Source organism: Lycium ferocissimum, chromosome 8 (assembly GCF_029784015.1).
Source record: "Lycium ferocissimum isolate CSIRO_LF1 chromosome 8, AGI_CSIRO_Lferr_CH_V1, whole genome shotgun sequence".
NCBI lineage: Eukaryota > Viridiplantae > Streptophyta > Magnoliopsida > Solanales > Solanaceae > Lycium > Lycium ferocissimum.
Window position 1 is genome coordinate 4,898,213 of NC_081349.1, and position 10,594 is coordinate 4,908,806.

General features: G+C 35.5%; 1 protein-coding gene across 19 annotated transcripts; it reads left to right on the forward strand.

Moving 5' to 3' along the window:
* Positions 1 to 743: 743 nt before the first annotated feature.
* LOC132067143 (uncharacterized) lies at positions 744 to 10,353 on the forward strand. Of its 19 annotated transcripts, none has more exons than XR_009417072.1 (8): positions 744 to 922; positions 3,194 to 3,502; positions 3,586 to 3,669; positions 3,751 to 3,813; positions 8,325 to 8,399; positions 9,253 to 9,359; positions 9,567 to 9,645; positions 9,892 to 10,353. XR_009417072.1 is itself a non-coding variant. In XM_059460289.1 (8 exons), the coding sequence occupies exons 4-8, from the start codon at positions 3,772 to 3,774 to the stop codon at positions 9,956 to 9,958; spliced, it is 360 nt and encodes a 119-aa protein (XP_059316272.1). In that variant the 5' UTR covers positions 744 to 922; positions 3,194 to 3,502; positions 3,586 to 3,669; positions 3,751 to 3,771; the 3' UTR covers positions 9,959 to 10,353. The 19 variants fall into 19 exon arrangements, 4 of the variants coding, with proteins under 4 accessions (XP_059316272.1, XP_059316270.1, XP_059316269.1 ...); XM_059460289.1 differs by lacking the exon at positions 9,253 to 9,359 and adding an exon at positions 7,545 to 7,637 and having other exon boundaries at positions 3,751 to 3,817; XR_009417065.1 differs by adding an exon at positions 7,545 to 7,637 and having other exon boundaries at positions 9,001 to 10,353.
* Positions 10,354 to 10,594: the final 241 nt, after the last annotated feature.

The window sequence follows — 10,594 nt, forward strand, 5'->3', positions numbered from 1 at the left end:
CTAAGGGTTATTCACCATAAGGATTGAAAAGGGAAAGCGTTATGCATACTGGTTTTTGCTACTTCCAAACCCTCCTTTTTTTTTTTTTTTCCTTTTTAAAAAGGTTTTTATGAGAGGTTTATTTTACTAAATTAAACTTATTAATTATACTTGGTAAATCTAAGCTTCACTATTATTACTTTACGTAGTTACTTACGATAAGAATAATATTGAAAAATTAAAATTCTTTTGATTTGCTAAAACTTTACAAGTAAAACAAAAACTTATTTTTATATATTACTACCTATATATAAGCCACTAACGACAGCTGCTTAGGGTGAGCCACTGAATTTACTAATGTGTCCTTCTGCTGATCTAAATATCAGCGTCATTCAACAATGTGTTATCCGCACGCTCGCAGCTTAGCACGTGCATTTCTCCTCCTCACAGCTCGACAGTGACCGCTTGGGCTTTCTTAATGCCGCTTCCGACAATAGCTAATGAGCCCGTTTGGATTCGTTTATAAATTTTTAAAATTTTTTCAGAAATTATAAATTTCTAAAAAAAAATAAGTGGATAATAACTTATTTTTTTTTTTTTTTTTATAAGCTATTTTCAAATTTTTGTTAAAGCTGTTTTAGATAAATTAAGTTAAATGGATCCAATTATTTTTTTGAACTTATTTTAAGCACAAAATGACTTTAAGCTGGCCAGCCAAACACTCAAAAAAAAAAGAAGCTCAAAACAGCTTATAAGCCAATCCAAACGGGCTCAATGTCTATTCTCTCAAAACCTCCTCTGTTTCGTTCTTCTCGTTCCCTCTTCTTGGTGGATTTTCTGTCATAGTTATTCTCCGGTGGTCTTTCGGAATCATAGTTGTTATCACTTCATCGGTCTCTACCTTAGATTTGAAGCCTACTAGCTTCGTCAATCCTCTGCTAGGGTAATATTTGCTCTTCTCCGCTTCCAGTTTTCGCTTTTGTTTATGTTTTTCCCTTCATATGCCTGCAAATATGTGATATTTATCATTAACTTTGATTCTAAAAGCATTTTTTCTCTGCGAGGTATTTGCTTTGTTATTCAGTAGCTCAGTTTTTAGAAGCCGGGTTCTGTGAGCAAAGTCTCTTATTTGTCGCATGTCATATGTCAGTCATGTGGAATTATCTGCATTTTCATCAGCCAGTTGCACCATATTAAAGGAGAAAGTCCTGCGTTTATGCTCCCATATGAAATTTTTTAGTGCCACTTGAATGCACAGTTCTACATATATGTGACTAGCTACATGATTTCCGTACTGATGCACCGGTGGTGTTCGATAATATGTGTGAAACAACTTAATAATATTGTTTTCCTTTGCTTCTTCGTCTGGTTCTTCCCCTTTCTCCATCTACTTCCTTCGACGCCTTTTGTTCTACTCCCTTTCTCTTTTCTCTTTTCTTGGTTCATCATATCAAATTATAGGCTAAAAATTCTCGAAATAATTTATATCCTTAGGCTTGAAAAGCTCCGAGCTGCCTGCGTTAGTTTTTTTACCTTCTCGCTATGGCAACGACGTCTTTTAACTTTCCAGTTCTTTAGTTATATATGTTATTGCTGACTGCTTCCTGTTTTTGCTATTCTGCACGTCTTCAATTTATTTTTACCTGAGTCAAGCTTGTAATATGATATTCGGAACTAAATAAACTCCACATGCGTTTTCACGAATTGGGTGGATACCTCATTTTCATATCAAGTGTAAAAATATCAGAATATGTATGGTGAACGTGTGTTTTCTTATTTCTAGCACCTAAAATTGTATAGAGACGCACAAAAACTTTCTGTTGCTTTTTTCCCCTTTAGAAAATTATAGAGGCAGAATAAGATAAGAATAGATATATCGATTTACACTCTTGCATACACTAATGGAAATAAAGATTAAACAATAAAACTTGGATGATAGAAGTAGTTTCTGAACAGTTTTATAACCTAGGATACTCACTTAATGTGTCATATCAGTAGGAAAGCATATATAAAGGGGGGTTGTGAGGTTTTACAGTGTGAAAACTACTTATTTTCACCTTTCTCCTTACCTGGTCACTAGGGAAACTCAACCAATATACCTTCAAATAGTTAGATTTCATGGTTGCCTGCTTACTCCATCTTTTTACTAATTTAGTTTTACTAAATGATCACTTTGTATGTCAATATTTTTATTTCACTTCTGATCAATACGCTTTGTAAATGCTGACAACTTGATCAATCTTGACTATACAAATAGCATAGCTTTATTGGCTTCTGAATTTAGTTGGTAATGAGAGACTTGCGAAGAAATAGGTTGAAGGAAACTGAAAAGTTAATGCCAGTTTCAGCTTTCGCAGATGTGATGCCTACTTTAGTAAATAGAAGCGGCTGTTTTCCAGTACAGGTGCCTCTTATTTACAGTTTATTATAGCAGCCACAGTTCTGTTATTTTAAAAGCTCATAGCTGAGGTATTGCGCGTAAGATTTTATTCTTACATTTTCCTTTGTGAATTGAAGATTTCAATTGTAATACCTGCTTCTCCTCAGGCTCCCTAATTTTAACAGTTCCTTGAGCAAAGTTTCTAAGACTGATCTCTTTCCATCTCTAGCAGCATGTTCTTGACTTTTCAGAAGTTAGTTTACTTTGGAGTTCGATGAATACATATCAAATATGTTTTCTCAAATGGTATTGCACAAGGTACAAAAAATAAGCTTAGCTGTCACAGAATGATTGTGTTAACTTTTATATTTGGTACTTGTAATATTAATATCAAAGATTAGTACCTGCAGCTACTGCACTGCTTTCCAAGGACATTTCAAGTCATGACAAACCGACGAAAAGCGTTTTGTAGCATCCTTCTTACTGGGATTCGGCTGTACTGGATATTTATGTGTTGTTTCTGTCTCTGTCTACGCTCTTGAGTTGTAAGATCATGACTGCAAATACTGCACCAGTGTTAAGCATGAATACGTTATCAGGGACATCATTGTTTATGTCAACAGGCTGACTTTTTTTAACTTTCTTAAACTTTCTCCAACATAGAATCTTAGCATGCGTTGGCATTATAATTATATTTACCATTACCACACATTTAAAGGCATAATAATTACCAACTTATTGATACTCCTTATGTTTTGGCGTGTACTGAATGTTTCTTTACGATGTCTTTCGCCTTTGTTTCTGCCGGCTGAAAAAATACTTACTGCACTGTAGGTTGCTGAAGTGATTGAAGTATTGACACTTCTAAAAATTGAGTTTCTTTATAAATGGATCCTCGGCAAACAAGCAAGCATCCTCGCATAACGACAGAGGTTTATGATAAGAATGCCAAACAACGTGAAATGTATCGCGATATGCCCACAGCTTAAAAAAATGCACTTCTACTGCAGCGGCGCCTCAAAAAAAGAGAAGCAACAACTACAAGTCTTCTTCCAAATACAAACTCTGTCAATCCTGTGGAACCAATATATGTTGGCCAGGATAATCTTGATGTTGGATGCTCTTCTTCTATTTCAAAAACAGGTTAGGACATCAAATTCATTAATTGTTTTTTCCCTTATATATGTGTTGCTATTCCTTGCTTACAAATACTTTTCTGGTAGTAGTCGCCGAGTGCGACGTCGTTACAGCACCAACTGTACTTCAAAAGGGCAAAGAAGTAGCTCATCCTTTTCGATCTTTTGAAAACGGTAAGCTTCTCAATCTGTATTGATCGTTTGTTTCTGTGTTTACTATGTGCATAGATTTACTCGATAATTGTGTTGAATCAGGTTCGACATCAGGCACCTCAAATGCGGCGCATGCTCCAACTGCTGAAAAAGTTTCAATTGCCAGTAAGTATGAACATAAAACTTTGCTTAAGTTGTTCCGTGTTTCTTCCACTTTTTGTCTTTTAAGGTTGTTTGACATGTGCAGGTCAAGTAAAGAATAAGAGAAATATGACTAATATTATTCGACTACAGTCTGATTATGTTCCGTTAAAAAAAGTTCCAAATTGTGAATTTTGTTTAGCGAAAAAATTTGAGTACGAACCAGCAGGATTTTGTTGTGGCAGCGGTACAATTAAGTTAACTTCTCATCGAATGCCACCTGCACTGAGAAATTTATATGTCGGAACTTCTGAAAAATCCCAGCACTTTCAGACGTACATTAGAACGTATAACAATCTCTTCGCTTTTACTTCACTTGGTGTCAGCTATGATAAAGATCTAGCCCAACGAAACCATGGAATATACACGTTCAGAGTTCAAGGACAAATGTATCTCTTCATAGATGATTTATATCCTGCAGAGAGAAGACCTAGAAACTTGCAGCTGCACTTTTATGATAACGACAATGAGGTTGCAAATAGAATGGCTTGCTCTGATAAAATAGATGAATTAATAGTAAGGGAATTGATGGATATACTTAGAGTTAATCCATATTCGATATTTTTATGAACTTTATCTGAGCTTCCAAACTTACAGAACCATCACATCGCACTGAAATGTGATTCTGGATTTGATCAACGAGTATTCAATTTACCAAGTACTGCTGAGGTTGCAGCGATATGGGTTGACGAGAATGATGGTGGTGCTATTCATATACCACATATTCAGATTTATACTCACAACAACAGAACACAAAGAGTCAACTATTTCGGATGCTATGATCCTTTACAATATCCTCTATTGTTTCCATATGGACAAAGTGGGTGGCACTGCGGTATTAAAAAGTTCCGTAGTGCTGAAAATATTCGTAGAAGACATGGTTTGTCTGACTCTGAACAGATACCAAATATAAATTTTTTTACGTCTGTTGATGGATACCTTGCTATGGAAGATCAAGTTCTACAAAAAGGAAAACAAAAGCGAGATACAGTTTCAGTTCGGGAATACTGTTGTTACAAATTTTAGATGAGAAACGACGTTGAAGATGAACTTCTACATACAGGGAGAATATTTCAACAGTACTCAGTAGATGAATATATAAAATTGGAGACTCAAAGACTAGATTTTGTTTTCTTCAATCAAAATTTGTTCAGAATGGATGTATTGCAGGGACTCATTGACATTTTGAGACTTGGTGAACGAGATGCTTCTAACATTGGGAAACAAACGTTTCTGCCTGATTCCTTTATAGGAGGTCCTAGGGATATGCGTCAACGGTATATGGATGCTATTGCGTTAGTACAATGTTTTGGAAAACCCGACTTATTTATAACGATGACATGTAATCCATCTTGGCCAGAGATAGAGGAACATCTGCCACCAAGTGATGAGGCACAAAATAGACTTGACTTGATTAGTAGAGTATTTAGAGCCAAAATAGAAGAGCTTAAGACAGATATACTGAAACGAAATATCTTCGAAAAAGTTGTTGCTTTTATGTACACTGTGGAGTTCCAGAAATGAGGTTTACCTCATGCTCATTTTCTTATTATATCATGTAATGACCATAAACTGTTGACACCAGAGGCATATGACGAACTAATTAGAGCAGAACTGCCGGATTGTAATACGGACCCAGATTTGCATAAGCTTGTAGTGAAGCATATGATGCACGGTCCTTGTAGTAGTTTAAATCCAACAAATACTTGTATGAGGAAAAAGGGTTACTGCAAGTTCAAATATCCAAAAATGTTTGCCGATCAAAGATCAAAAGGTAATGATTCATATCCAATTTATAGGCGACGCAACACTGGGGAAGTCGTGAAAGTAAGAAAGCATTATTTAGATAACTCTTGGGTTGTTCCATATAATCCGTATTTACTTGGCAAATTCAATTGTCACATGAATGTTGAAGTTTGTTTGGACATCAAAGTCGTAAAGTACCTTTATGAATACATTTGCCAAGGACATGACAGGATTGCATTTTCTGTACAGAACAATGATACAAATGTAGAAATAGATGAGGTAAAAGAATATCGATCTGCTAGATGGGTATCACCTCCTCAGGCTGCATGGCGTATCTTTCAATTTCCTATTAGTGAAATGTCTCCGAGCGTTTACCGTCTTCAGCTGCATCTTGAGGGGCAACAATTTGTTTCTTTCAAGAAGAACATGGATGTAAATGCAATAGTAAACAATCCCATGATTAGGAAAACCATGCTAACAGAGTTCTTCTATATGAACAGAACTGATCATCATGCTATGGAGCTAAATCTATTGTACAGAGAATTTCCTGAACACTTCGTCTGGTCCTCTGGTGAAAAATTTTGGGCACGTCGGCAATGTCGTTCTGCTGTTGGTTGCATCGTAACATGTCATCCAACAGAAGGTGAACGATATTATCTTCGATTATTACTAACACACGTGCGCGGACCGACATCATATGCAGATCTTTTGATGGTAAATGGAGAACCATGTAGTACATTTAGAGAATCTGTTGAAAAACGAGGATTACTACATTGTGATGACAGTTTGATGGAATGCATGTCTGAAGCAGCCAGTTATCAGATGCCATATAGTCTAAGGCGTTTATTTGCTACACTACTGGTGTACTGCAACCCTACCAATCCCAGAGATCTATGGGAGCAATTTGAAGAGTTAATGTCTGAAGATTATAAAAGGTTACTGAAATTCGATATCAAGTTCTGAATCACATTAACGATATTTTGCACTCTATGGGTCATACTGTAAATGAATACGAGCTTATCGCGGAAACTATTAGGCCTTCTGCGGCAGCCAAAGAGGCAAAAAGATTCACTTTGAAAGAAGTATTACTGTTAGTGAAGAGGACGCATTATTGCATAAGAAATTAAACAAAAATCAACTGACAGCATATGATCTGATTGTTAAGAGAGTATTTTCGAATAAAATGGGTGCTTTTTTTGTCGACGGTCCAGGAGGAACTGGGAAAACATTTTTATACCGGGCTTTACTAGCAACTGTACGTTCTATGGGATATATCGCTTTGGCAACTGCTACTTCTGCTGTTGCTGCTTCTATTCTCCTCGGTGGGCGTACTGCGCATTCACGCTTTAAAATTCCCATTAATATTGATGAGAACGTCGCTTGCAGTATTAGCAAACAAAGCGCACTTGCAAGTTTAATCCGTGATGCAAAGTTGATTCTATGGGATGAAGCATCTATGGAAAATAAAAGAATGGTGGAACTTTTAGATTTGCTGCTTAAAGATCTTATGGATACAGATATATTATTTGGTGGAAAAGTTGTTGTTTTTGGAGGTGACTTCAGGCAGACTCTGCCCGTCGTGAGAAATGGAAAAAGAGAAGATTTTGTAAAAGAAAGTTTGTTATATTCTACCATCTGGACTCAACTAGAAAACGTACATTTATCCGAAAATATGAGGGCAAAACCGGATCCGGCATTTTGTGATTATTTGTTACGAATTGGAAATGGTCAAGAACGCGTTACGTCAACAAATAAGATTGAAATTCCACATTCATTTATTGTTCCATTCACAACTGAAAAAGAATCTTTGGATAAACTATTCAGATTGACATACCCATATTTGAATTCATCTGCCTATAGTCCTTCTTGTACATACTCCCGTGTAATTTTGACAACAAAAAACAATTTCATCGATGAAATCAACAACATGCTTATTGATCTATTTCCAGGAAAGGCAAGAACATTTGTTGGCATTGATGAGACCATTGAATCTGACAATCAAACGCAATTTGAAGATCTACTACATACTTTAAATCCTGCAGGTTTGCCTCCTTACATATTATCTTTGAAAGACAACTGTCCAATTATGTTATTACGAAACTTAAATCCGTTTGAAGGTTTATGTAATGGCACACAATTAAGTTGTTGTGAATTTAAAACACATGTTATAAGTGCTAAAATTACAGCTGGTAATTTCAAAAATATGCATGTATTTATCCCAAGAATACCATTATTATCATCACATGATGAAAAATTACCAGTTCCATTTAAGCGGACGCAATTTCCAATAAGATTGTGCTTTGCTATGACTATAAATAAAGCGCAGGGTCAGACATTAGATTTTGTGGGAATTTATTTGCGCGAGCCTGTCTTTTCACACGGGCAACTTTACGTTGCCTTATCAAGAGCAAAAAGTTCGAATTGTGTCAAATTGTTGATTCGACCACCTACGCCGATTAGCGATGATGATTGTTCCACCTATAATATAGTTTATGATGAAATCATTCAAAAGGCAAACCTGTGATATTTTTCGATGTAACGTGATTCAAGAAGCTCTCTGTTGCATAATGGAAAGCAAATAGAACTTCATTTGTGTCTCGTACATCTTTTTTGGTTACCAATAGTGATTGAACTACTCATTTATCTGTTTTCTTCTGGTCTTATCTTCTTTGCTAATTCTCTGAATTTCTTGCCTTGATTACTTTCTGCTGAAACTGTCGCTGCTTCAGCCCTCTACTTTGGCCTCTTTCTTCTGAGATGCTGCGTTTGCCTATCTCTATACGCTCTACAGGTGTTTTCTCCAAGTAAGTTCTATATGCTATTATTTAGAGAAATTTCTAGAACTTTTAACTTTTAAATCTTAGTCATACAGTTGAAAAAATAATGCACAAACTTTATTTATACTATTCGCCATACAATTTTCCTACCTACATCTACTGAAGGGAAATATAATCAGTGACAATCTCTTTTGATTTACAAAATTATTGTACTGCAGAGCAGCAAGCTAATATGAAGTCATTTTTTAAAGCTCGACACAATTGGTCATAAGCTTGAAAAACTCTGAGCTGCCTGCGTTAGTTTTTTTAATTCTCGCTATGGCAATGACATCTTTTAACTTTCCAGCTCTTTAATGATATGTTTAATTGCTGACTGCTTTCTGATTTTGCTATTCTGCGCGTCTTCAATTTATTTTTACGCGAGTCAAGCTTGTAATATGATACTCTGCACTAAATAAACTCCATATCCGTTTTCATGAACTGGGTAGATATCTCATTTTTATACCAAGTGTCAATATATCAGAATATGTATAGTAAACTGCTTACCTTAGCTGCAACATTTTCTTCCTCTTTAGCCAAAATATGCATATTTAAGTATTAAAAAAGTAATTTATCTTTTTCCTTGCAGAATTCCGAAAGATTGAGCATTGAATCTATCCATAGGTTGAATTACAGTTCCCTTGACAATACAGCGTAGAACAAGCTATCGTTATTAGCTGCTTACACTACAAACATCTAAGATATTCAGCAGAAACAAATAATACAAACGATTTGACCAAATATTAAGATTCCTAAAATTCCCAAATTAATTAACGGTGCTGACTAGGCACCAAAAGAATTTTTTTAACTCCGCCTGTGTTTGACTTATACTGTAGCACAGCCGGTCCCAAGCCCGGACAGAGGAGGAGGGTTTTATGGCATCAAAGTTTTACTGTTCTGTTTTCATCTGCGTAATAGATTTCTAAGAGGAATCTGAATTCTAAGCAGGTACTTGTTTCAAAATAACTTTTTCCCAAAACTAACCTATATTTGTTAAACAATCTCTTTTCTCAATTTATGGAAGGTTTTATGGCACTGAAATTTTACTGTTCTGTTTCATCTTCGTAATAAATTTCTAAGAGGAACATGAATTCTTTTCCCAAAACTAAACTATGTTTGTTAAACAAGCTCTTTTCTCAATTTATGATACCACAGCAGATGGAGTGCTCCTTTCAAATTGTTTCATCTTATCCAAGAAGATAACCAAGACACAATACTTCAGGATTCGCAACAGGTACCTCATTTAAAATCTTAGGTGTTTGACGTGCTCTTGTTTAATCTTCAATCTCTTGGTTTTCTCTCTTCCATATTGGTTGGTATATTCTCTTTTTCATCAATTATTTGAGGTACGTGTTACTATCCTGTTCAGTTATCATTTTTCCCCCTTTTCTTTAATTTGGTTTTGTTTCGAATGAGATATTGTATTCTACTAAACTGATAAAGGAGATTGCCGATTTCTTCTATGCTTCTGTTTTGCCAGCTCCACATATAGTTCTGCTGGTTTTGTAGTATCCAACATAGCTAACGGTTGCTGCAACAATCAATAAAGCTGAGTTCTTGGCCTTAAAAATTCAGTGTTCTGCCTGCTCCAAGGATAATTTGTATTTTTGTTCGTTTGTGTAATCTCCCGCTATCTTTCTATGTAGATCGTTGATGATGTATTAACTTGCAAAAATTGGCTAAAGAATGAGCCATGAAAAAGGATTTATTGACACTACTGGTTTATACTGCATTCTTATATAGCAGATTTGCCAGAGTATGACATTGCCATAGCTGCTCTGTGTCCCTCCACCAAATGTTAGTTGGTGTCCGTATGCTCTCTGTAATTGTATAAAGCTGTGTCTTAATCCTTATGGGTAATTTTCATATGTGATTCTAACTGCAATTTTCAGATTGTAGAAATCTTCATTTAATTCTTTAATAAATCTAGACTTTTGGTCGTTTTACATATTATTATGATAGATTTATCTGCAATATATAATAAAACAATGCAACTTTGTCCATGTTGGGCCCGGGCAAAGCCCGGCCTATCCCTACTAGTTTAATATAAGGAAGAAGTTAAAAAGGAATTGAGTGAATATTAATTTACTTTTAAAAAATGGATACTAAGTAGGTAAGTTATAAATTGTAGTGTCCATTTCCAATTAAAATAAATGCTCATACTAGAAGAAACGTGGGGCTTT

Bases quoted from the DNA above. Each gene is read 5' to 3' on its own strand.
- LOC132067143 (XM_059460287.1), top strand. From the start codon at position 5,515: ATGATGCACGGTCCTTGTAGTAGTTTAAATCCAACAAATACTTGTATG.